The 27,309-nt window shown below is 49.3% G+C and overlaps 1 protein-coding gene across 2 annotated transcripts in view; it reads right to left on the reverse strand.

Annotated features, from left to right (window-relative positions):
- The window catches only part of TTLL1 (TTL family tubulin polyglutamylase complex subunit L1), a 37,189-nt gene extending 15,390 nt beyond the window's left edge, over positions 1-21,799 (reverse strand). The window contains exons 1-7 of one of the 2 annotated variants that reach the window (XM_060023986.1): positions 21,666-21,799; positions 18,055-18,086; positions 13,581-13,654; positions 10,141-10,257; positions 3,702-3,910; positions 1,835-2,015; positions 563-697 (exon numbers count right to left, since the gene is read on the reverse strand). In XM_060023986.1, the coding sequence (XP_059879969.1) occupies positions 563-697; positions 1,835-2,015; positions 3,702-3,910; positions 10,141-10,253 (638 nt within the window). In that variant the 5' untranslated portion in view covers positions 10,254-10,257; positions 13,581-13,654; positions 18,055-18,086; positions 21,666-21,799. The remainder of the gene's footprint in view (positions 1-562; positions 698-1,834; positions 2,016-3,701; positions 3,911-10,140; positions 10,258-13,580; positions 13,655-18,054; positions 18,087-21,665) is intronic. The other variant, XM_060023987.1, reaches the window with a different exon arrangement.
- Positions 21,800-27,309: the final 5,510 nt, after the last annotated feature.

Consider the following 27,309-nt stretch of genomic DNA (forward strand, 5'->3'; position numbering starts at 1 on the left):
CCAACTCAACGGTGTTTGGTATATTCAGAGTCGTGCAACCATCACCACAGTCAATGTTACATCTGCATCACCCCAGAAAGAAACTCTGCGACCGTCAGTAGTCACTTCCCAACCCTGGTGTTGGGCAAACACTAATCTACTTTCTGTTTCTACAGTTTTGCCTCTTCTGGGTGCGTCATATAAACGGAATTGAACAACCTGTGGCCTTCTGTGTCTGGCTTCTTTCTCTGAGTATCTTTGTAAGGGTAAAAGAGTTGCTTTTTGTTTTAAAGATTCACATTCGTGTCAAAGTTACTGCCTTACTCAACATGGATCACATGCCAGGCACTACGCGTACAGGGAGTTCCACCAACCCTTGCAAGGTCTCCGAGGAGTAGGAAGTATCGTGTCAAAGCACGGTCTTTTTTTTTTTGCCACAGCACGCATTATGTGGGAATCTTAGCTCCCCAACCAGGAATCGAACCCGGGCCCCCCGCAGTGGAAGCCAAGTCCTAACCACTGGACCACCAGGGAATTCCCAAAACTCAGTCTAAAGAAATGGAAACAAAACTCCGGCTCTTACATGTAGCAGCGCAGTGGGCGGTACGTAGACACCAGAACATACAAGCGCAGGTCAAACTTCCTGCCGCCGATTAGTAATGGGTTGTTAATGTACAGAGAGATCACGTAGGCTTCCTTGGTAGACTGAGTCATGAACCTGGGCATGTCAAAGTCGAGGTTAGATGCAAAGACCAGAGGTCTCATAGAGAACACACTTCTGGTTGCCAAGGGGGAGGGGGTCAGGGAGGGATGGATTGGGAGTTTGGGGTTAACAGTTGCAAACTGTTATACATAGGATGGATAAACAACAAGGTCCTCCTGTACAACACAGGGAGATATATTCAAATATCCTGTGATAAACCATAATGGAAAAGAATACAAAAAAGAATCTATATATGTATAACTGAATCACTTTGCTGTACAGCAGAAATGAACACAGCATTGCAAATCAACTGTACTTCAATAAAATAAATTAAAAAAAAAAAGACCAGAAGTCTTTAGTCGGCTGGTGACAAGCTTGCTGCCTCTCATTAAGTGAGAGGCCAGTTCACGGGGAGAAAACGAGGGTGGGGGATATCCACAGAGGAACCCCCGGGTGCTGGCATCATGCAGTCAGACTTAAATGCGGGACACAAAGAGGCATCCCTGCCACTCCTGGGAATTCAGGGGAGCCATTGGCCCACCCGGAAAGGATGGCACCAATGGTGGCCTCCAGGCACTTCCCGGCAGTTAAGGACCTCGAAGAGGCAAAGAGTGAGCCTTAGAGTAAACCTCCTGGTGTCCTCCGTTCTGAGGGGCACCCAACCCAGAGAGGAGACCTGACTGACGGTCACGTAGGTCTTCTCTACGCTGACCGCACACACTGCCTGGCGCTCGGGTCCATCCCCACCTCGGCCCTGTGAGGCTGGTGCTACTTGTGTCCCCAGTTTACCCGGATGAAGAACCGAAGAGTCTATACAACAAAACTCAGGTGGTGAGTGTCAGACAGGGGTTCAAGCCCAGGCACCCAGGTGTTAAGCATGTGCTTCGCCACCTCAGAAGCACCAGGACTGGACGGGTCTCCCCCCAGCTTTCAGGACAGAGAGCGGCCAGCGAGGCTCCCTGCTCCTGTGACCTTACGCCAGTTTACCCACCATCCCCAGGTGAGATTCTACGACTGGTGACGCTACAGTGGCCACAGAGCCTTGTCCTGCTGCCACGTGTATACCTGAACAAATGCTGCACACCTGGAAAAGCAAGCAAGGGCCCCCCCTCCATCCGTGGCAAAGCACACGCAACGGGCTCCCCCACTTACGAAGACGTTTTGCTGTCCCGGGACCACTTTTTGATTTGCGAGAGCTTGTTGATCAGAAAGATGCCCTTTCCCTGGGCTTTGCCACAAGGTTTCATGATCCAGGTGCTAGAGGGGCTTTTCCTGAACTCCTCCACGAACAGGTTGTAGTCGGCAGGCAGCATGTAGGTGACGGGGACGAAGTCTGAGGGTAACAGAGAGGGGACAACGGTGAGCCAGCCCGCCGGGGGCCACGGACAGAAAGATGCTGCCACTGCCTCTTCAGGGCCTGTTTCGCTACCTCATGCCCCCACCCAGCATCTCACAGGGCAAGGGCTTCTGCAGTTCAATCCCGGTACAACGCAGGCGAACCTCGTTTTATTTTGCTACACAGATAATGCATTTTTTACAAACTGAAGGTTTGTGGCAACCCTGCGTGGAGCAAGTTAATCGGCACCATTTTTCCACAGCATTTGTTCACTTTGTGTTTCTGTGTCACGTTTTGGTAATTCTCACAGTATTTCAAACTTTTTCATTATTATCATGTTTGCTATGGAGATCTGAAATCAGTGATCTCTGATGTTACTACTGCAAAAAAATTACAACTCACTGAAGGCTCGGATGATGGTTAACATTTCTAAGCAATAAAGTATTTTTAAATTAAGGTATGTCGGGACTTCCCTGGTGGCGCAGTGGTTAAGAAGCCGCCTGCCAATGCAGGGGACACGGGTTCAATCCCTGGTCCGGGAAGATCCCACATGCCGTGGAGCAACTAAGCTCGTGCGCCACAACTACTGAGCCTGCGCTCTAGAGCCCGCAAGCCGCAACTACTGAGCCCACGTGCCACAACTACTGAAGCCCGTGCGCCTAGAGCCCATGCTCCACAACAAGAGAAGCCACCACAATGAGAGGCCTGAAAACCGCAACAAAGAGTAGCCCCTGCTCGCCGCAACTAGAGAAAGCCCACATGCAGCAACAAAGACCCAATGTCGCCAAAAATATAATTAATTAAGTAATTAAGGTATGTACATTGACTTTTTTTAAGACATAATGCTATTGTACACTTGACAGACTACAGTTTAGTGTAAGGATAACTTTTACGTGCAGTGGGAAACCAAAAAATTTCATGTGGCTTGCTTTTATTGCGGTATTCGCTTTATTTTATTTTAAAACTTCATTCTTTTTATTTGTTTACTTATTTATTTGGGGCCACACCATGCAGTTTGCAGGATCATAGTTCCCTGACCAGGGATCGAACCCGGGCCCCTGACAGTGGAAGCGTGGAGTCCTAACCACTGGACCACCAGCGAAGTCCCATTGTGGTAATTTGCTTTATTTTGGTGGTCTGGAACTGAACCCACCATACCTCTGAGGTCTGCCTGTAATGAGTTTTCTCTTTTAGCTGTGTGCTAAGTACTTTACAAATCTGTATCATTTAATCCCCACAGTAAACTGTAAGATAGGTATTGTTATCAGTCCCATTTATCAGATTAGGAAACGAGGCCCAGAGAGGTCACTTATGTACTTTTCCCCACGTGTGCTAAAGGGATTCTGAAATTACCCAACAGCCCAGCTTTTCTCACCAGACGGGGCAGGGACGCACTGTGCTCCCCAGGCACTGCTGGACACAGTAATGGTCCCTCCTGGCAGTCTGTAACTCAGGGAGTGTCCCCCACGCCCACCACCTCCTGTGCACATTCCCAAGGCACTCACACAAACTCAGGTTCCAAGTGGAGCCCCCTCCCCCAATTCTGGAGATGCCTGGAATGAAAGAGGTGCCCACAAACACGTTCATCCCTCAAAGCCAACAGTCACCATCTCGCGGTCTTGTGCCACTGGAGAATACTCCACTATCTATTTAAAACGTGAGGCCGGTGGAAAGGACACAAACCCAGGTAGAGGTATTTCCCACTTTCGTCCTTCTCTGCCAAAGGACTCCCTTCCTTCTCCAGCTCTTTCCTGTATCTCTTGATGTTTTTCACCATCAGATCCTTCCGCGTCAGTTCATAGTGGTTCGGGAAATGGTTGACTATTTGGTCATCTGAGAGCCGGTAGCCAGTCTCGACACTAAAAACATTGCGGATGGTTTGCACACTCATCCTGAAAGAGAAGCACAGAAGGGATGTGCAGGACAGAAGCTCAGAATGTGTCCATGTGGAGGCGGGTGTCATTAAAGCCCGGGGACTCCTGACCAGGAAGCACGCTCCCTCAGAGCTTACCTGTCCCCAGCCCGGCACCGAGCCAGGTGCCTGGCCCACAGCAGCAGGCTGTGTGTCCGCTGACTGTACCTCAACTATCTGAGGCAGGGGCTGTTTTGACTCTGCCCTGATTGGTTGTACTCTCTGGCACAGAGTAGATGCTCAATAAATGTTTATCAGTTAATGATAACATTGATTTTGATACCCAACTAATGAAAGTCAGACTCTGAAGTCAGGAAACTCATTGACTCAATATCTGCACCCAAAGTCAGGAAGGACAGGGACCCCCTAAAACCAAAACCCCACGGACTTCCCTGGTGGTCCAGTGGTTAAGAGTCCGTGCTTCAACTGCAAGCGGTGCAGGTTCCATCCCTGGTCAGGAACTAAGATCCCGCAAGTCACGTGGCAAACCCAAAAAATTAAAAACAACAAAAAAACAGGGGTTATTTAAGGACCCTGAGTTGGCATGTGATATTCTTGGAGAGACCCCTGACAGGCCAGCTAAACCGCGAAGCCCCCAGTGAAATGAGAGTTGAAAGAGAAATAGATTCCTTCTCATCCTCTAAGAAAGCCAGTCTCCCTGCCACACCTGTCTGACTTCCCTAGCCACCCCCAGAGAAGCAGGAAGGACAGAAGGGCTGGTACCCACAAGGGAGTCCTGGAGTCACAAGACAAGGCAAGGTCCTCTCTGTACTCCCTGCCCCCAACCCGCCCCCTCCGCATAGCACCAACCAGAGGGTTTCTTTTGATTCCATAATCCTTAGAACAAAAGGATTAAAAGGATTAAAAAAAAAAACACAACACTGTTTATTATGGGAAAGCTCAAACACACGAAGAAGTATAGAGAAAAGTGTAACAGAAGCCCGTAATCCAGCTTCAACAGTCACCACGAGGCCAGCCTTGCTTTGCCTGTACCTCACAGCACTGGCTTATTTTGAGGCACTTCCCAGATACCATATCATTTCATCCAAATTATTCCTGTTAGAATCTCTAACAGTTAAGGACTCCTTTTTATATTATATGATATGCTATTTTACACTGTTATCACAACTTAAAAAAAAAAGGAGCGCAGCCAATTCCATTTTTTTTTTTTCCTGCACCACGCAGCTTGCAGGATCTTAGTTCCCAAACCAGGGATCGAACCTGCGCCCCCTGCAGTGGAAGCGCAGAGTCTTAACCGCTGGACCGCCAGGGAAATCCCAGGAGCAGTAATTCCTAAATATCATCAAATATTACTCAGTGTTCAAATCTCCCCAGCTGTCTGATAAATATTTTTTTACAACTTTTGCAAATAAGGGCCAGGCCTTCTGATTAGTTGTTCTCTCTCTCACACATCTCTTTAAATCTATACATTCTCCCCCACCCCTCCTTAATTTTTTTCTAGGCAATTTATTTGTTGAAGACACCGGGTATCTGTTCTGTAGGGGTTCTCACAGCTTCCTTATTTATCATGCTCCCCAGGGCCCTGTACTTCCTGTAAGTTGGGAGTCAGACCTAGAGGTCTGATGAGCTGCAGGCTGATGGGGGCAGAGCTGCGTCCCAGGGTGGCATCCAGCCGGAGAGCCTCTCCCTTCGGGATGTCAGTGACTAATCAGCTGCACTGCCCAATAGAAAATGTGACCCACAGCTGAGTCACATAGTGAATTTTCTAGTAGTCACATTAAAACAAAAGTTAAAGGGGGACTTCCTTAGTGACACAGTGGTTGGGAATCCGCCTGCCAATGCAGGGGACACGGGCTCGAGCCCTGGTCCGGGAAGATCCCACATGCCGTGGAGCAACTAAGTCCATGCACCACAACTACTGAGCCCGCGTGCCACAACTACTGAAGCCCGCACACCTAGAGCCTGTGCTCCGCAACAAGAGAAGCCACCACAATGAGAAGCCTGAGCACCGCAACGAAGAGTAGCCCCCGCTTGCCGCAACTAGAGAAAGCCCGCGTGCAGCAACGAAGACCCAACGCAGCCAAAAAAAGTTAAATGAAAGAGGTGAAAGTAATTTTAATGTATCTTATTTAACCTAATATATCCAAAATATCATTTCAACAAATTACCAACATAAAAATTTGTGATGAGGAATTTTACATTTGTTTCTTCGTACTAAAACGGGAGCGTACGTCACACTCCGGCACATACGTCTCTGTCTGGACCAGCCACACTTAAGTGTCCTATTGTCCTGTGGTCAGCGGCCTCCGTCCTGCACAGGTGTAGATCCTTAGGCCATGAGGGGTTGCAAAACAGTGAAATTCTCCTTTTTCATTCCGCCTTCATTTATCGGCAGGAATATTTCTACAAGGAGAAACTTCCCTTCGTCAACAATTTAGGTAACCCATGAATGGTTCGTACAGGGAAGACTGAGTAAGTGTGTGACTCTTTCCCTTTACCAGTTTTCAAAATAGTGAGCTGGTTCCCTACCACCCGCAGACGTGTGGTGAGCTGTGTTCTGGGAACCTATCACTGCAACACGAATTACCCAACGTTAGCTACTTAAGACAACCACCATTTTATGATATCTCGAGGTTTTGTGGGTCAAGAATTTGGGCAGGGCTCAGCAGAGCGCTCTGCCCCAGGCAGCACTGAGGTCGCTGGGTGGGATTCAGCCGGCTGGTCTGGGGGCCCCGAGAAGGCTTCTTCCACATCCGGCACCTTGGCAGGCATGGCTGGAAGGTGGGTGCAGCTGCAACTTCTCCAGCACAACGGCCCCGGGACGGGCAGGCTTCTCACGTGGCAGCTCAGGGCTCCCGCAGGGGGTTCCCACACAGGAGGAGGAAGCTGCTGGTTTCTTAAGGCCTGTATCACACTGACTGGATCACACTGACTGCATCCCACTGGCCAAAGCAATCACAGAGCCCACCCAAGGTCAGGAGGAGGGGAACGAAGACCCCATCTGCAGAAGGAAGTGGTGTCAAAAACTCTGTGGCCATTTTAACGTGCCACAAATTATGTGGGGTTTTGTTCCGTTTCAGTTCTTTTGGGGGGCATTTTTATGAACTCATAGATTCAAACATGATTCATGAGTTTCAGTCTGCTGTCATTATTCTTATGGAAGCTCTAGGTGTCCCTATTTGGGGCAGAAGGAACTCTGCAAGCTGTCTCCTGAGTTTTATTAACCTGAATCCAGCAGGCCTCGACGACGTCCTCGCTTTCCCTTAAGACAAGCTATTCCAAGCTCACCTTGTACAATTCTTCCTGAGGCCCAGCATCAGGCATCTCTCCAAGGAGCAAAGGACCCTTTGTTATAAATAAATGTTCACCTACTGTGTAGCCTGATTGTAAAAAGGGTCCCAACTGTCCACCCCTCAACTCCCATCGGGAGGTGAAATATATTTCCCCTTGAACTGGGGCTGACCTAATGCCTTTCTTTGGCCAAAAAGAAGGGCAGAGTGATGGTGTGCCATTTCTGAGACTAGCCCCGAAAGGCCTTGAGAGCTGCCACCTCCCTCTTGGGCCCCCGACACCACCACGAGCCCAGGCTAGCCGGTTGGAGGGATGTGAGAGATTTGTGGAGAGAAGCCCCTGTCGTCCTAGCCAAGGGCATCCTAGACCAGCCAAGCCTCAGATGACCCACCAGGTGACAGCAGATGTGTGAGTGAAGTTCTGCCAGACCAAAAGAACCGCTCAGCCAAACCCACAAACTCCTGTGCAGCAAAAAGTGGTTGTTGTTTCAGGCCCCTAAGTTTGTGGTGTTTGTTACTCACCATCAGTTCGGCAATGGATAACCCGTACACCCCCTCCAGGAGAGCCAGTGTTTACCTGTTTCTCACTCCTTCTACTTCCTGCCCACATGCAAGCTGTTTTCGCATAGTTGTTATCAGAATACAAATACAATTTTGTAATATGTTTTTCTTCACACTTACTGTTATTCAGTTTCCCAAACTGCTTTATAATCATCGCAATTATTTCAATGGCTGTACCGTAATCCACTTGGTTAATCTATTCACCTTTCCCCAACCAGTTAATGTTTAGTTGTTTCCAATATTCTTCCCTAACCAATTTTTAAGACCCGACAGGACACTTAGTGCTTAAAGCATGAGCTCTCAAGATATCTCAAATATCCAAACTTATCATACTGTTTAGCTCTTTTCTTCTCCGTCATTCTCTTGTTGGTTAAGAAAAGCTCCAAAACGCTTCTCGGCATGAGGAAGCAAGCATTCAAATCCCCACCCCCCCACCCCCATCCCTGGCATGTGACCCCCTGCCCAGAGAAGCCGAAAGAACACGCTGAGTTCTGCTGGGCCCCACAGCACTGGGCAGTGGGACACCAAACAGCAAGTACAAAATACTGTCCTGTTCAGCCTTCTTTTCAGAGCTCCCATGAAACAGGGCTCTGGATAAAGGATTTCACTTTACCTTTGAGAAGAAAGAACGTAAACTTGACACTAAACCATACACAGGCACTGAACTACTCCATAAACACCCTTCCTCTCTGCAGTCCACACTCCTGAAGGGAAATTAGGTTGCAGTTTGTTTGTTTGTTTGTTTATTGGCCATGCTGCCTGGCTTGTGGGATCTTAGTTTCCCAACCAGGGATCGAGCCCAGGCCCTCGGCAGTGAACGCGCAGAGTCCTAACCACTGGACCGCCAGGGAGTTCCCAGGTTGCAGTTTAAAGGGCAGGTGACTTCACTGCTGCCAGGAGCAAAGCTAGGGTCACCTCTCCATCCACCGCTGCAGCTGGAGGCTGGGTGCTGCCTACTCTGTGCCCAGGCCCGGCCAGGCTCCGGGGATGCTGACATAAGCCAGGCCAGGTCCTCATTCTCCAGGGGTTCACAGTGACACTGGAAGAGGGGACAGGCCGGGAAATCACAAATCACGGCACTCAGCATTTGCTGCCACGGCACCTGAATAGAGCAGCCTGGGAGGGCGCGAGAGGCAGAGGTGGCTTCCAGGGCAGGTGTGCTGGTGCACAAAGGACAGTGGCAGCACATGCTGATGGGGCGCCCGCCATGCGCCAGGCGCTGCCCCGAGTTCTGTGCTTCACTGCTTCCTTGAAACCTCAAACAACGGTATTTGCAGAGAGAGGCCAAGTCCTCTGCTAACAGCCACACAGACGGCAGCGGAAGAGCCAGGGCTGAAGCCACGCGTGGCTCTGGCTCCAGGGTCTGGACATGTAACCCCTGGATGCACTGCGTCTCCAAATGGGGGGCTGAGGAGGCATAGAAAGCGTAGCACGTACACAGACGGAAAAGAAAGACCGTTTCAGCAGCGGGTCAACAGGGGAAAACGCGCAGCCCGCTGCACCGGCGGGGACCAGGGGAGGAGCGGGGAAGGGAAGTGGCTGAGAGAAGCCGAGTAACGTCTCTCAAGGTGGCGGCAGGGAGAGTGAGTCCGGGGCGGGGGATGTACAGGGTGACAAAGCCCCTGCCGACCCCGACGTGTGCCCCCACTGGCCCCCTGCCCCCTCAAAGGTTCACTGCAGTGCTCTGGACCCAGGAGCTGCACAGGGTCAGCCAAATGTTTAGCTGAGGAACCCAGCAGGGATGTGGAGGCCGCCCCGAGGGAGGAAGCAGACCAGGCCTGGACCAAGGAGGACACAGGACCTCACCCTGAGGAAGTGAGAGGCGAGGAGAGGAGTCTAGGAAGCCTCCAGGCTCCTAGCTGGGTGGTACCACCCGGGACTCAGGGCCCACACACTGCTTTTCCAGCCTCACGCATTTCTGCGGTTTCTCAGTCAGTCCAGCCGGCACCCTCTTGGCCTAACGGGAGGGAGGTGAAAGGAAGCCCCGAGCCCTCCCCACAGCCCCTTCCCCAATCTCCTCCCCACACCACCCCACAGGATGCTGACCTCCCCAGCGCACCCCGAGGTGCCAGGCAACAGGGCACCACTGTGACCAGCACGAACTGGAGGCGGGTGGGGCTCTGGTTTCTCACCCAAATTCCCACTGCCGTGTAACCACACTCAGCCGTGCTGAGACATCCCGGGACCTCCTGATAACCAGGAGCAGGGGACGCTCCACCACGTATACTAACCCAGGGCCTTCTCCCCGCGCGCACGAAGGGCCCGGATGAGCGAAGTGTAAGGGGAGGCGGCACGATGGCGTGGGGGCGCCTGCACAGGACAGTCCGTGCGCCGGTATGGGATTAACCGCGCTGATAAACGGGCTCTGGAAGACAACCAAACCCTGGTTTATACTTACCAGTAAAAATTCCAGTCCTCGTTTTCTGTCACTTGGACCCATCCTCTCTTTTCAAAGTTATTTATCAGCACCGACTTCTCGATATCAGTGACCCATTTCACTTTTCCTGCCATAATCCTGGAAGAGATCACCTTATCGGAGCCATGAAACTTAACAGCTCACGTCCCTTCGCCCAAAGGAGTCCTCTACACGAGGCGAGCAGACGTCCCCCACCCCCAGCTCAGTCCTCCCCACGGTGGCTCTCAGCCAGGGCAGCTCACCCCCGGGGGACATCCGGCAATGCCTGCAGCACTTCGCTTGCCAGCACTGGGGGTGAGGGATGCTTCTGGCATCTGGGAGCAGAGGTAGGGATCCTGCTCAACGCCCTCCGACGTACAGTATGCCCCCCGCCGGCCCCCGCCAACAAAGCATCCAGCCCCAAAGGCCAGGTGTGCTGAGACTGAGAATCCTCGTTAAGCGGGAAATAACGGCAACACACGCCGAATGGCAGCTGTGACTGGAACCACGAGGACAGGCACGAGGACAGGCACCACTGTGAGAGCGGAGGCAGCGGGGAGGCTGCCCTGAGCAGGGACCCTGAAGCTGGCTTCTGACGGGTGGGTGCGAGTACTCACCCCAGTCTGGGCACCCCCCGTCCCCTCAAGTTCTGCCTATCTCCCTGCTGCTTCCGGATTCGCTTCACCAATTCACTCTCTTTAACTGTGGGTGATCTTTTTTAATATCTATCTATTTGTTTATTTATTTTGGCTGCATCAGGTCTCAGTTGCAACACGCGGGATCTTTTTAGTTGCGGCATGTACGTGGGATCTAGTTTCCCCGACCAGGGATCAAACCCGGGTCCCCTGCTTTGGGAGCATGGAGTCTTAGCCACTGGACCACCAGGGAAGTCCCTAACTGTGGGTGACATTAAGTGTTTGTCTCACCACATCAATCCTGGTGAACAAGCAACGTGGCTCTCACTGTACTTAAAATACGCAGCCCCCTGGCCCTCACCTGCTTTTCCAGGTACATCTTGTGCCACCTTCTCCCTCACCCGCTGTTCCTGCCACATTGGACTTCTCTGCCCACCTCCTCTTCTACCTCAGGGCCTTGGCACATGCTCTGCCTGCAGCACTCCGCCCTGCTCTGCCTGGCCAAGCGACCGCCCACCAGTCTGCCAGCATAAGTGAATGTCACTTCCTCCACAAAGCCTCTCTGACTCTCCAGACCAGCTACGCAGCCCCTTGGCACCCTGCAGTTCTGTCCTTGCTAGAGGGCAGGAGCTGGCTTTCTTTGTCACTGCTTTGCACCCAGGGCCTGGCACCGTGCCTGGCATGCAGCAAATGATCACTTCAGAGAGAATGAGTGACTGTGGTCACAGGCCTGTCAGTACCACCATGTGACTCTGAGAAAGTTTCTGGACTTGTTTCCTCCTCTGAACTCTCATTTTCAAACTGCTGGGGCAGCCCAGGATTCCAGGCTCCACCCCAGCGCCGACCTGAGACGGCTGCATTTGTTACGCTTCTGTGTACCTCTTCACAGAAGGTGAAGGGCTTTCAGGAAGGGCTTCTGTGAAAAACTGGGCTTGAAAGCCGGGGGACCTGAGGAGCCTCGAGGGCCTTTTATGAAAGGAGGCACCTCCCCCATGGACTTATAACAGCTTCACGTTTGGGGCAACTTAACCAGGCAGAAAAGGCATGGGACGTAGAGATGGGGACCCAGGTATGTGTTGCTTGGGAGAGGAAAAGAGAAGACACTCTCATGATAGAATCCACCAGGCGGAGCTCGGGGTGCTTCCACCCAGCATCAGCCCACTCCCTCCTCGTGTTGCCCAGCAAGGCGGGTAGTATCATCGAGGCGGGACTGTGGTCAAGCATAGGTCCCGGAGCTTGGGTTTGAGGCCCAGCTCCACCGCTCACGAGCTGTGTGACTTTGGGCAAGTTACTTAACCTCTCCGAACTTGTTTCCCCCTCTGTAACATGGGGATAACAACAGTCTCTATCCATGTCATAGGCTGGAGTGAGAAGTAAATGTGGGAACACACGTAAAGCACCGAGAACGGTGCCTGGCACGTAAGGAAGCACTCAGGAAGCATCTCATACGATTGTCATTATCCCCGGTTTTCAGAGGAGGACGCTGAGGCTCAAAGGTTAAGAGCCTGTGTAAGAACAGACCAAAGGGACTGATGGTGGCTTGAGCCAAACCTAGGGTGACCCTACGCTAAACCTCTTTCCACACAGCCCAGCCCTTCCCTCTGTGAACTTGGCCTTCATCAGGATGATGACAACGCCCACAGCGTCAAAGTGAGGAATAAATGGACCGCTCTCTGCAAGCTCTAAGTGCCACGTGACAGCCACTAAGGTTGCTGACTGATCGGTCATGACCCACGTGCAGGTCAGCAGCCACCACACGGAAATGATGGCAGAAGCACCACAGAAGCCGAGTCCCCGTGTGCCGGTAACTCGTGTCTGTACCGGAGCAAACCCCGCACGCCTCACACCCTCTTGCACTGCCCAGGCCGACTGCTGAGGGGAGTTTACTTTTTCACCACCGGTGATTTGCACATACTGCGTGTGTTACAAATTGAAGTTTTGTGGCAACCTTGCATCGAGCAAGTCTGTCGGCACCATTTTTCCAACAGTATTTGCTCACTTCGTGTCTCTGTGTCACAATATTCTTGTAATATTTCACACCTTTTCATTATTATATATGTGCTACGGTGATCTGTGATCTAGTGATCTTTGGTGTTACTACTATAACTCACTGAAGGCGCAGGTGATGCCTACCATTTTTTAGCAATAAAATATTTAGTTAAGGCATGTACCTCTTTTAGACAAGTTGCTAACGCCCAATACAGTCTGCAGTACAGTGTAAAGATAACTTTTAAATCCAGTGGGAAACCAAAAAACTCATGTGACTTGCCTTCTTGCGATAATTCGCTTCACTGCGGTGGTCTGGACTGGAATCTGCAGCTATCTCTGAGGTCGGCCTGTATTTGATTTCAGTCTGAACAGCCCTGCATCCCTGACCAATCCTGCTCGTACTCTGCCCCCTAGAGTCCAACTGCAGACACAGGATTTCGGTGAGAATCACCCCCAAGCCAGGTAGCGCCTACACCACAACCCACACCCTGCACTTCAAGCGCCAGTCTCACTGGGCGACCTCACTCCCGCCACAGCTCCCACCTGGAGAAGACGCAGAAGTAAGAGCAACAACACAGAATAATGATAAAGGCCATGCTTTATACGTGTGCTGCACTTCAGTCATAAAATAGTCTGAAAATACTTCCAAGGGTACACTCCTAAACCCAATAAGGCCGATGGGGCAAATATTCTCACCTCCACTTTACTGAGCAGGAAATGGAGCCTCCGAGAAGGGTAGGCTTCCTCTCGGCCCCCTGCACCCTCCACCTGCTGTGTGGACAAGTGGTCACCAAGGAAAACATCTCAGCCCGGACCTACCATAGGTACTTATGGAGCCACCGGGAACGTCCAATTTCTCTTCAGTTTCACCAAATTTTGACTCGGATTCTTACCTAAAATAAAATACACAAATGATTGGCACAAAAACAGACATAGGGATCAATGGAATAGAATAGAGGGCCCAGGAACTTCCCTGGTGGCGCAGTGGTTAAGAATCTGCCTGCCAGTGCAGGGGACGCGGGTTCGAGCCCTGATCTGGGAAGAGTCCACATGCCACGGAGCAACTAAGCCTGTGCGCCACAACTACTGAGCCTGCGCTCTAGAGCCCGCGAGCCACAACTACCGAAGCCCGTGTGCCTAGAGCCCGTGCTCCGCAACAAGAGAAGCCACTGCAGAGAGAAGCCTGTGCACCACAACGAAGAGTAGCCCCCGCTCACTGCAACTAGAGAAAAGCCCACGCGCAGCAACGAAGACCCAACGCAGCCAAAAATAAAAAAATAAATGTATTAAAAAAAAAAAGATTAGAGAGCCCAGAAATAAACCCACATACATATGGTCAATTAATCTTTGACAAAGGAAGCAAGGATATACAATGCAGAAGACAGTCTCTTCAGCAAGTGGTGTTGAGAAAGCTGGACAGCCTCATGAAAATCACTGAAGTTAGAACACACCCTCACACTACACACAAAAATAAACTCAAAATGGCTTAAAGACTTAAATATAAGACATGACACCAAAAAACTCCTAGAAGAGAACATAGGCAAAACATTCTCTGACATAAATTGTACCAGTTTTCTTAGGTCAGTCTCCCAAGGCAATAGAAATAAAAGCAAGAATAAACAGATGGGACCTAATCAAACATAAGCTTTTGCACAGCAAAGGAAACCATAAACAAAATGAAAAGACAACCTATGGACTGGGAGAAAATGTTTGCAAATGATGCAACTGACAAATGCTTAATTTCCAAAATATACAAAGAGCTCATACAAGTCAATAACAACAAAAAAAACCCAATCAAAAAATGGGCAGAAGACCTAAATAGACATTTCCCCAAAGAAGACACGCAGATGGCCAACAGGCACAAGAAAAGATGCTCATCATTGCTAATTACTAGAGAAATGCAAATCAAAACTACAATGAGGTAACACCTCACACCAGTCAGAACGGCCATTATCAAAAAGTCTACAAATAACAAATGCTGGAGAGGGTGTGGAGAAAAGGGAACCCTCCTACGCTGTCGGTGGGAATGTAAATTGGTGCAGCCACTATGGAAAACAGTATGGTGGTTCCTCAAAAAACTAAAAACAGAGCTGCCATATGATCCTGCAATCCCACTCCTGGGCATATATCTGGAGAAAACTAATATAATTTGAAAAGACACATGCACCCCAATGTTCATAGCAGTACTATTTACAATAGCCAAGACATGGAAACAACTTAAATATCTACCAACAGATAAATGGATAAGGAAGATGTGGTATGTATATACAACGGAATATTACTCAGCCATAAAAAAGAATGAAATAATGCCATTTGAAGCAGCATGGATGGACCTAGAGGTTATTATACTAAGCCAAGTAAGTCAGAAAGAGAAAGACAGATATCATATGATATCAGTTATATGTGGAATCTAAAATATGACACAAATGAACATATCTGTGAAACAGAAACAGACTCACAGACATAGAGAACAGACTTGTGGTTGCCAAGGGAGACAGGGTAGGGTAGGGAAGGATTGGGAGTTTGGGATTAGCAGATGCAAACTACTATATATAGAATGGATAAACAACAAGGTCCAACTGTATAGCACAGGGAACTAAATATATTCTATATCCTGTGATAAACCATACTGGAAATAAATATGAAAAAGAATATATGCACGTATAACTGAAACACTGCTGTACAGCAGAATTTAACACAACATCGTAAATCAACTACACTTCAATAAAATTTTTTAAAAATTAGGGGAAAAAAAATTAGGGGAACTTCCCTGGTGGTCCACTGGTTAAGAATCCACCTTCCAAGGCAGGGGATGCAGGTTCGATCCCTGGTCGGGGAACTAAGATCCACATGCCATGCAGCCAAAATATTAAAAATGAGAAAAAACATTAATACACAGAGAAATGTACACAGCACAAGATCAAGAGGTGTTCTAACAGTTTATGAATACAGCCAAATGGTAACTAACCAGAACATTCAGTGGATGGCGTCTTCTGTTTAAGTGCCCAACGGAGGATGCCTTGGGTTCCTCTCTTGTCGTGATAAGTACTTCTGAATTAATTACTTATTGGCTCCCGCTGACCTTCCCAAGCTGCCAGGCCACCCCTTCACTTCACGCAGCCCTCTGGCTGAACGCACCCCCCTCTGCTGCTCCGTGCTCATGTGCTCGCCCGCGAACCTGTGCCCGCGCTGTCCCTCCATCCTAACGTCTCTCTCCACCGCTCTTTATCCAGCTCCACCAACCACGCGGGGCACAGTTCAAAGGCCACTTCCCCCAGGGGGCCATTCTCATCGCCTTCACTGGAATTAGTGTTTCCCTCCTCGGGACGCCCTGCAGACCCTTCCTGCCATCCTTGCGGGCACTCAGAACTTCCCAACTTGCATTTCAGTTCTTTATGTATGTCCCTTCCATAAACGTGTGAGGCGAGGGACTCTCGTAGTCACCCGTTTCCCTCTCAACCCACTGATTCTAGATTTAAAGGGGAGCATTTGAAGCGAACCCTACAGTCCATTTGCCCGACCCCATTATCTCCAGCCCTTCAGCACATGAGACGCAAAAAATGACTGCTTGTTGTGTGAGTGACTGATGGACAAATCCTCAAGGCTGGGTCCTTGGAACCCGACTCATTGCTTCCCTGAAAATGTTATGGGTGGAGCTGTGCCCCTGAAAAGATACATTGAAGTACTAACCCAGGTACCTGTAAACATGACCTTATTTGGTCGAAGTATGGTCTTTGCAGTTACGATGAGGTCATTCGGGTCAGCCTTAATCCAATGACAGGTACTCTTATGAGATGGAAAGCTGGACACAGACACACAGGCAGGGAACGCCTTGTGAAGACACAAGAACGGACAGACAGACAGAGGGAAGGCAGCCATGTGCAGATGGAGGCAGAGATCGGAGGTAAGGCTGCAACAAGCCAAGCAATGCCCAGGGCTCCCAGAAGCTGGAAGCCGCAAGGAACCCTCCCCTAGAATCTTCAGAGAGAGCACGGCTCTGCCAACACCTTGATTTCAGGCTTCTGGCCTCACTGCGCCACCCAGTTTGGGGCACTTTGATACCGCAGACCTAGGAAACTAATACAAGAGACAACCATCCTAAACACTAGGGAAAAACGAAGAATAAGAAATGTACACCCATAAGGAGGTTTACGTATATATATTTGGGGAACAGAGCACACAGTAAAGCGCTGAGCAAGAAGACAAGAGAGACATTTACGGTTAAAAAAGGAAAAGATGAAGGAAGGCCCCCTCTCCTTTAAAAGAACCTCTTTTCAGAAATGCACCAAATCAATGTGGAAACCGCCACTGAGAGCAGATGAAAAGGCAGCCTTGGGAAGAGCCAAAGGAGGGAGGGCAGTTCCCTCCACACCCGAGGCTTAGAGACCCAGCTCGGTTAGAGACGCATCTGAGCCATGGAGCCTCCGCTGCGGATCCTGGCAAGTCCTCCCCGGGCCTCAGCCTCCCCAGTGAAATAAATGGGAAAGAACTGACTCACTCAGTTACAAAGCAGAAAATACCACACCATTGTAAAGCAATTATACTCCAATAAAAATGTTAAAAAAAAAAAAAAAAAGAAAGAAAGTGACAGCTCCTGGGCGGTGCTGCTGGGATTACTGCAAGGTCAGGTGGGCGTGGACCTGGCACACAGCAGGTTCTCCAGACCGTCAACTGGGTTTGAAACGAGTGCATCAGGCAGAAAGAGCTTCACCCTGAAGCTGCCCCCGATTTCGGCTCCGCACGCGCCTCCTTTCCAGCTCCTCCTCCCGGCGGGCTTGCCAGGCCCCGCCCTTACACAGTAAGTGAGTACGTATTTCTATCATTTCTATCATCGCTGAAACAACAGCTACCACTCCCCGAACACCAGGATGCATCAGGCCCCGGGCTGGGTGGTGTGTGTGTAGATCCTTCTCTACTGGGTACATAGTTACGGCTCACCTGAGGCCGGCAGGCAGGTACTCTCCCCACTTACAGACGGGAATGTGGGGCTTGGAAAGCAAGAGGCAGAGCAGAGACTGCTGCCGTGGCCACCCGCACAGTCTCCCTCCCACACGGGGTGTCAACCGTCATTACATGCATCCCCCTTGTCAGGCGTCATTGACCCCACAGGGCAGGGGGTGGGCCCCCCAGCACCCAGCCAGGGCCAGGCACAATGAGGGGGCTCAGGTATCATCTGTAGAACAGACTAAGGAACCAGCTGGCCCATCCCCACATTACGGAAGCCAGGGCTGACGCCTTCCCAACCCTAGGAAACACTAAGCCTTATCTATTTATCAGGTAAATAGATAAATACCTGATGTCAGATTGTTTTCCTGTGGCTTCCTCCTAAAATAGAAAAGAAAAAAAAAAGTGGAATTAGCGGTATTATGTGATGAACTTGACACATTACCTCTCTACTGGTTCATATGAACTGACACCTCAGAATTTTAAGCCACAGGGTCAGCTACTTTCAAACTGAGCATCATAAAAACCTAATCAGGAAAAGCAGAGAGTGACGTGCTGGTCCTCATGCTGCTCACAGCTTGAAGTCAGAGTGGGCTGACACTGCCTGAGGCATGTCAGCCTCGGAAAGCCATCCTAAAACCAGACAGTTGCTGGTTATTTCCAGAACGCCGTGGGTCCCACTCCTGGGGCAAGTGGGCAGGATCTTCACAAGCCTGAGAACAGGTTTCCGCCGGGACATCCCTGGGCGTCCGGGCCACCGATAGTGTAGTTTCTCATCCATCCACTGGGCACCGACAGCCACTCCGTGCCAGGCGGGTGACGGGAGACGGAAAGCCACCCGGGACCAGGTGCTCCTGGACAGTCCTGATCCAGCGAAGGCAAGAGACGCGTTCAACCAGCGGCAGCCCCAGTGGAAAAGTGCTTTAACAACTTAACAAAATCCAATCTCAGTCCTGGGGAGGAAGTAACCATCAGTCCAGTCCAGCAGCAAATCATGCCCGCTCCACCCCCAGAAAATTCCGGATCCGTCTGTGTCTCTCCCCAGCATCCCCACAACCCAGGCCACAACTGGCTTCCTTGGCCCCATTCTCACCCCATGGCAACACATTCCCTACCCAGCAGCAGACCAATCTTTTCAGACACAAAGCAGATCTTGTCACTCCTTTCATAAGCCTGCAGCGGCTTCCCACTGCACTGAGAATAAACCTAGCAGTCCACCCATGGCCTGCAAGGCTGGCCCAGCGTGACGCGGGACCCCCATGCCTCTCGGGCCTTGTCTCCCAGCGCCCTTTCCACCTGTCTTCCCTCTCCAGACACCAGCCTCTTTCAGCTCCCCACACCCGCCAAGCGGCATCCAGTCTTAAGGCTTTGCTCTTCCCCCACATCTGGCCCTTTCTCCAAGGTCAGCTCCTCAGACTGGGCTTCCCAATCTCACTCCTCCCCCTTCACAGAGCTGTCGCTTTACTTCTCCGTGGTGCTCACGTTGTACACAGTTGTTTAGTCGGCGCCAACTCAAAGCATGGTCCGCGGACCAGCAGCATCCGCATCACAACCTGGAGCTCGTTAGAAATACAAATCTTCCAGCTCCCCCCATGCACACACAAGAGTGTACACATTCAGACTCTTTGGGAGCGGGGTCCAGGAATCTGTGTCTTAACAAGCTCTCAGGCGATTCTTATGCAAGTGCAAGTTTGAAAAGACCTGGTCTATGAGACTTCCCTGGTGGTCCAGTGGGTAAGACTCCATGCTCCCAATGCAGGGTGCCCGGGTTCGATCCCTGGTCAGGGAACTAGATCCCGCATGCCTGGCACAACTAAGAAGTCCATATGCTGCAACAAAGATCCCGTGTGCTGCATGCAACGAAGACCTGGCACAGCCAAAAATAAATAAATAATAAATAATTTAATTTAATTTTTTTAAAAAGGGACTTCCCTGGTGGTGCAGTGGTTAAGAATCCGCCTGCCAATGCAGAGGACACGGGTTCGATCCTGGTCCAGGAAGATCCCACATACCGCGGAGCAACCAAGCCCGTGTGCCACAACTACTGAGCCTGCGCTCTAGAGCCCACGAGCCACAACTATGGAGCCCATGCGCCACAGCTACTGAAGCCCGCATGCCTAGAGCCTGTGCTCCGCAACAAGAGAAGCCACCGCGATGAGAAGCCCGCGCAGCTCAACGAAGAGTAGCCCCTGCTCGCCGCAACTAGAGAAAGCCTGCGCGCAGCAGCAAAGACCCAACGCAGGCAAAAATTAATTAATTAATTAATTATTTTTAAAAAGAAAAGACCTGGTCTAGTTCATGTATTTGGTTCCTTGGTGACTGTCTGTCTGACACAGATACGGCACATTGCGAGCAGCAGTGCTGTGCCACGTTATCTCCTGCTGAATCCCAGCACCCAGAACAGTGCCTAGCAATAGCAGGCTCTCAACCAATACGTGACGAATTAACAAAAATAAAGACGTGAATTCCCTCCACACACACAGTCAAACAAGCACTGTTTGTGCCAAGCAGTGAAGTAGGCGCAGCCCAGCCCTATAGGGGCTGTAAGTCCCAAGGGGGAGACCCAGGAAACCATCACCCATAAACACTTCCACAGCTTTACCCTGGTGAGAAATAGGAGGCCGGGAGGTTAGCTGATTTCCACCGAGCGAGGGAACATCTTGGGAAATCTCTGTGCCTACAACCCCAGGAGGACAGAGCTCTGCCAAGAGGCCTTTTACCTCCTGGAGTAATGACTACTCCCAGACAAAAGTTAGAACAACCTCTGAGGAGAAACAGCGGAGGGCGGGGGACTCACCCTCATGGGAGTCACTTCACTCTTCTGGGTCCAGCCATCGGAAAATGGGAGCAGTCTCTGCCCTCATCCCCCTACCCCACTTTGATCACTATCAGTTTCAATAAAGTCCCAGCTGGGCTTCCCTCGTGGCGCAGTGGTTGAGAGTCCGCCTGCCGATGCAGGGGACACGGGTTCGTGCCCCCGGTCCGGGAAGATCCCATATGCCGCGGAGCGGCTGGGCCCGTGAGCCATGGCCGCTGAGCCTGCGCGTCCGGAGCCTGTGCTCCGCAACGGGAGAGGCCACAACAGTGAGAGGCCCGCGTACCGCAAAAAAAGAAAAAATAAAGTCCCAGCTAGGCCAGGATCCTAGGACACTTGCATTCTTTTCCAGCTAGTTAAGTCTTTTTTGAAAAGGCAAAAAAGAGCCATCTTTAAATAAAGTAACAATATAAATGACTTCACATCAGTGCCGTGCAGCATTCAGTCGCAGCTGTGTTGCCCTGCCCGTCTCCTCACCCCCATGCTCCACGTACCTGTTTACCAGTGCCTGTAACTCCCTGAGTGCAGGGCAGGGCCAATCTTTTTGTACTGTCACAACCCAGCACCCAAATGTGCTCATTAAATATTTCCTGAACAAAGAACCGCTTTGCAAACCTCCAAACGGCTTACAACGACCAGAGACTTTTAGGTCTAGAATGAATCCCCTGTAATGCCACAGCTACTCTAGGGGTGTATGACTACCACCACCCCACCCCGTCTAATGATGGGAAAGCAGTCCCCCAGAGAGAGGTGAGCAGGGCGGGGAACACTTATCTCCTGTCTCCTGTCCAGAGCTCTAGCCACAGGTACACCGCGCCCTGCAAGATGCCAATAGGAACAATACAGATTGCAAATGAATGAAAAAGCCTAGGAACAATGAAATTCTGGGATAACCAATAATAAGAAGAATGCAATTACAAGGATCGAGCGGCACAAGTTAAGTCATAGGAACTCGGAGGAGGAAGAGGGGCACAGTGGTCAGCGCAGGCTTCCCGGGGAACGCGAGTCCAGCGAGCAACATCTAAACAGCACCTTCCCGGACCCGTAGACCAGGGCCCACAATCGTTCGCGCATGCGCACTCGCCCACCGAGCACGGCCACACCCTCGGTCCCCGGAGGCGGCGGCCTCGGCGGCGGGGTCTCACCTGTGGGCGCACAGCGCGGAGGAGCGCCCAGAAGCGCGGAGCACGGCGGCCCAGCGCCGCGGCCCGGCCCCGCCTCCAACCCCACTCGGCGCTCAGAGGAGGACGCGAACCGCTACCCGGCGCGGACCGGCTCTACTTCCGGGGCGGCGCCCTGGCAACCGAAGACGCGGCCTTGCCAGCGCCGCGACTGCTTCCGGGGTCAGACTTTCCCTGCCGGTCTCTACACCTCTATGCCGGTGGCCTGCTACGCCTGGCGCTGAGATCCAACGAGGAGTCAGTCGTCCACCCCCGGGAGCCTTGCAACCTTCAGGGCCCAGAAATGAGGTTGCGAGGGGTCGGGATCGAGCCTGATAGTGGGAGGTAGAGCGGTATGATGCCTGGGGCCCTGGGTCCAGTCGGCTCTTTATCCCCTCTGCTGCTCAGCTTCCGTTATCTGTACAACTAGGACTGTTCATAGCACCTCCCTAGTGCTATTGTTGTAAGGATAACAAGTTGTGCTCAGCAGCCAGTAATCAATAAATGGCCTACTCAAAGGTAACCTCATTGGTGAAGTGTTCCCTGAGCGTGGGACAGGTTTAGGTCCTCAAACTAGATTTTTAAAATGCCTTCTGTTAGGAAGAGGCAGCCTAGCCTAGTGAGAAATTTAAAACTGAAGCCAGGGGAATTCCCTGGCGGTCCAGTGGTTAGGACTCCGCGGTTTCACTGCCGAGGGCGCGGGTTCAGTCACTGGTTGGGGAATTAAGATGCCACAAGCCGCGCACACGTGGCCAAAAAACCCAGAAAAACAAGCCAGGCCTAGATTGAATCCTTGCTTCAAAATCTACTAGCTTTGTGGCTTTTGGCAGGTCACCGTCACTTCTCTTGCCTCAGTTTCTTGTCTGTAAATGGGACAGTAGCACCTATATTGAAGAGTTGTTGGGAAGATTATTTAAAAAAAAAAAGGCACAAATACTAATTGCTCAAATACTTGTTGAATTAATACAAAATAAAAGAGCATGTACCCCAGACATCTGTCAGCCATGAAAATGTACTTGAAGGCAGCATAAAAGAAGAGACACAGAATTTACATCCCTGCTCTGTTACATTCTAGGTGTCTGGGCACGGGAAAATCCCAGCCTTTTCTTTTTTTTTTAATAAATTTATTTATTTATGGCTGCATTTGGTCTTTGTTACTGTGCGTGGGCCTTCTCCAGTTGCAGCGAGCGGGGGCCCTCTTCACTGCAGTGCATGGGCTTATCACTGCGGTGGCTTCCCCTGTTGTTGCGGAGCACGGGCTCCAGGCGCGTGGGCCTCAGTAGTTGTGGCGCACAAGCCCAGCTACTCCGCGGCATGTGGGATCCTCTGGACTAGGGCTCGAACCCACATCCCATGCATTGGCAAGCAGATTCCTAACCACTGTGCCACCAGGGAAGCCTCCAGCCTCTTAATTACATTTTTTTCATGGAGAAATGGAAATAATGATCTCCATTTCTCAAGAGTGCAAAAGTGTTTAAATTCCTAGGTGAATAGCACCTAGGAAGATGTTTAACATGTCTTACCATGTCCTGCCCCTGTGCAGAGTACATGCCACTCCAAACAGCGTCACCAGCAGCCAAAATACCAGAAGGCTTAGGTATAGGCAGTGGGAGGAGACCAACAGCACAAGAGCAAACAGTAGGAAAAGTTCTAGCCAATGTGAAGAATTAACTGGGAGCTAGGTAGTCCCAGGAGAAAGACAGGAAACTAAGAATCTCAATGCTAATCTAATCATGTAAATCTAGTTAAAAAGTCTTTAAGGACTTTCCATTGCCATCAAGGTAACATCCAGACTCCTTAATATGTTATTAGTTTTAATGTAGTTAAAATCTGTTAACCTTTTTCCTGTATAGTATCTCAGCTTCCTGTTGGACCTAGAAAGATCCGTCTTCACAAGTTGTAAAAACATAACTTATAAGAGGCCAAAACTACAATCAACTAAGTTAAATGATAAACTGAAAATGTGTCCATCATCTGAAAAAGCATTAGTTAATATCCACAATATACAAAGAGTTTGTACAAATCGATAAGAAAAAAATACAAAAATTGGCAGAAGAAATGGAACCACAAATTCCAGAGCAGAAGGATAAAGAAAGATGGTAAGTAAAAATATGAAAATATGCCCAAGTCACTAAAAATTAAGGATATTAAAATGTTTAATGAGGTATTTTTTACTGACAAAATTGGCAAAAATTTAAGATACAGTTACAACTAATGTTAGAAAGGATATGGGAAAAAAGCACTCACATCCACGACTAATAGAAGTGAATATTAGCATAGCTTTTAGAAGGCTGGCAATTGGGCAATATTCATCAGACTTTTAATACATGTTTAATTATATACTCTTTAACCTATAAATCCCAGTTTTAGGAGTTTATTCTATAGAAATTCTCTCACAGGTAAACAATGATATGTGTACAATAGCATTTAAAGCAGTATTATTTCTAATAATTAAAAACTGGGGGCTTCCCTAGTGGCGCACGGGCTTCCCTGGTGGCGCAGTGGTTGAGAGTACGCCTGCCGATGCAGGGGACACGGGTTTCATGCCCCGGTCCGGGAAGATCCCACATGCCGCGGAGCGGCTGGGCCCGTGAGCCATGGCCGCTGAGCCTGCGCGTCCGGAGCCTGTGCTCCACAACGGGAGAGGCCTCAACAGTGAGAGGCCCGCGTACCGCAAAAAAAAAAAAAAAAAAAAAAAAAATTGGGAAAAATATAGATGTTTTTTAGCAGAAGTCTTATTGGCTAAATTAAAGTTCATCAATTTAATGAGATAGTATTTACCTATTAAAGGGATAAAGTGGATCTACGTGTGCTGACCTGGAAACATATACATAATATATTAAATGAAAAGTGAAAATTACACAACTTTGTATAGTATGATTTTAAAAATCATTAATATGTATATGCATTATATATAAGAGGCATAAAAAAAGCTTGAAAAAAGATATGCAGTTACTGTTAAGAGTCATTCTCTTCAGGAGTTGGCATAGAAAGTACTTTCTCTTCTTATAGCCTATATTTTTTATTGTCTGAATTTTTTAGTAGCACAAAAGTATTATTTTTAAATTTTTTAAAGCTTCAATAAAATAAAGTTAAAAAACAAACTTTTGGGACTTCCATGGTGGTCAGTGGTTAAGAATCCGCCTTCCAATGCAGGGGATGCAGCTTCAATCCCTGGTCGGGGAACTAAGATCCTACATGCTGAGGGGCAACTAAGCCTGTGCTCCACAACTAGTGAGCCCACATGCTCTGGAGCCCATGCACCACAACTTCATTGTGTTGCAATGAAGAGTCCACCTGCCGCAACTAAAATAAAAACAAAAAATAAATTAATAAATAATAAAAATAAATATTTTTAAAAATTAAAAAAATAAAATAAAAAACAAACTTTTTTCCATTTTGAAACAGTGGACTGAACATCTTTTCACACCCCAAAATCTCACTGAAATGGCAGAAGGAGAAATAGAAAAATACAATAGAAAATTAACTATCCAGGAATCTGAATACCAAAAACATGCAAATAAAGGAATTTCTCTAAAAGGTTTTGTTTTAAGATCATCTGTTTCTGGGAACTCCCTGGTGGTCCAGTGGTTAGGACTTGGCGCTTTCACTGCTGGGGCCGGGTTTCCATCCCTGGTTGGGGAGCTAAGATCCCGCAAGCCCTGAGGCACGGCCAAAAAAAAAAAAATCATCTGTTCCGAAATCATGCCTTTGTGGCTAGTGAGGATCCGTTTGTCATTCTGCGTTATCACTGGTGTTCTTAGCTCCACCAGGCAGGCAAGGGGGATTGCTCATATGGGGCACTCCCATCTTCCTCACATGGGCAGAAGGATTCAGGCACAAGGGGAGATGTCACCTTGGAGTATCACAGCACAAGTTATGGCAGATCCCAGTTTATACGTTTTGAAGGATAACCATTGTATAAAGTACTAAACTGCAATTGTTGGTTGTTAAATTCTTTTCAAAGACACATCTCCCTTTTGGTGTTAAGTTAGTTGAACTACAGACTGCATAAGTAATCATCTGCTAGAAATCCATGACATAGTTGGAAGACTAGTGGAAATACTCCCAATAGACAAAAAAAACAGTGAGGAATTCCTGGAAGATGAGATAAGAACAGATAAACGGGCAACCCCAATAAAAATGAGGACAAATGCTCCCCAACATGCAAAGGAGAGAAGTTCCACCCATAATCAGTTTTCTGAACAAAACTCTGAAATTACCCTGAGATAAGAAACAGTGACATGGACAGTTGGCCAGAAAATTAAGTAAGGTAATCACTGGTCGGTCTCCTTAGAGAGCAGTCCTCTGACACTTAGGATAAATCCATGTGTCTTAGTCCATTTGGGCTGCTCGAACACAAAAACACCAGCGACTGGCTGCCTTCTAAACAACACATATATTTCTCGCCATTCTGGCGCCAGCAGATTCGGTGTCTGGTGAGGGCTTGCTTCCTGATTCATCTTACTGAGTCCCCACATGGCAGAAGGAGTGAGAGAGCTCTCTGGCGGCTCATACAGGGACTAATCTCATTCATGAGGGCTCCACCCTCATGACCTAATCACCTCCCTAAGGCCCACCTCCTAATACCATCACATTGGGGATTAGGATTTCAGCACAGGAATGAGAGGGTGGGGGGGGGTCGGGGGTGGTGAGGGGAGACATAAACATTCAGTTCAGTCCGTGAACCTTGAAAATAGTTCATGAAAGAGAGAGTTCAGACACTCAGCCAAAAACATTAAAGACCAAGAACATTCAAGAAAGGCACAAAATTCAGCAAAAGGAAAATTGAATGCCAAGGAAACAGTTAACGCAGTTAAAATACTAGATCAAGAGTCAGCAAACCACTGGCCGAATCCAGCCCACTACCGGCTCCAGAAAGCTAAGAATGATTTTTACTTGTGACCGTTTGCAGCCGATTTGTTAGGGAACACGCTAACTTTGGACCCCAATTAAGTGAATTATCTCCCCTCCTCCCCCTCAAAGAAATCCATTCTTCTCATTAGTAGACCTGTATTACAAAAAAAATTATGCTCAATTGTTATTATATTTTAATTTCATCAGTTAAAAAGTTGTGAATTTTTTAAAAAAAGCAATGAAAAGCTAGGAAGAATATCAAATAAAACTTAAGTAAGAAAAATAAATAAATAAAAATTTAAAAGTTGTGAAAATGCGTGGAACTTTTAAGTGGCAGAGCCTGGATTTGAACCTAGGAAACCTGATCCTTCACACTACTGCCTCCCTGAAAAACAAAGAGCCGCCTTCTGGAGAGACGGCTGCACTTTCAAGGTGATGCTCTGAGCTTTGCTTGCGGGCATTCCAGAAACCTCCGCACAACCCCTCCCTGGCCCGTGGAGCTCTTTGCTCCCATCATTATTTACGTTTAGCGCCATCTAGTGGAGCTAGCGCTAATCTGGAGCCCGACTGGCCGGGTTCACACCCCACTGCTGACACTGGTCCCTCCTTGGTTCCCGGCCTCAGTCCTTAAACCCAGAATGTGAATGAGAACGGGAGGATCACAGATGGTGTGTTTACCGCTGGCTCATAGTAGGTGTTCAATAAACACTGTTTCGCGTATGAGACGTTCCTTCGATGGCTGGTTTTGTTATGTGGCCCCCATACCCTTCTC

Source organism: Delphinus delphis, chromosome 11 (assembly GCF_949987515.2).
Source record: "Delphinus delphis chromosome 11, mDelDel1.2, whole genome shotgun sequence".
In the NCBI taxonomy this organism is placed as follows: domain Eukaryota; kingdom Metazoa; phylum Chordata; class Mammalia; order Artiodactyla; family Delphinidae; genus Delphinus; species Delphinus delphis.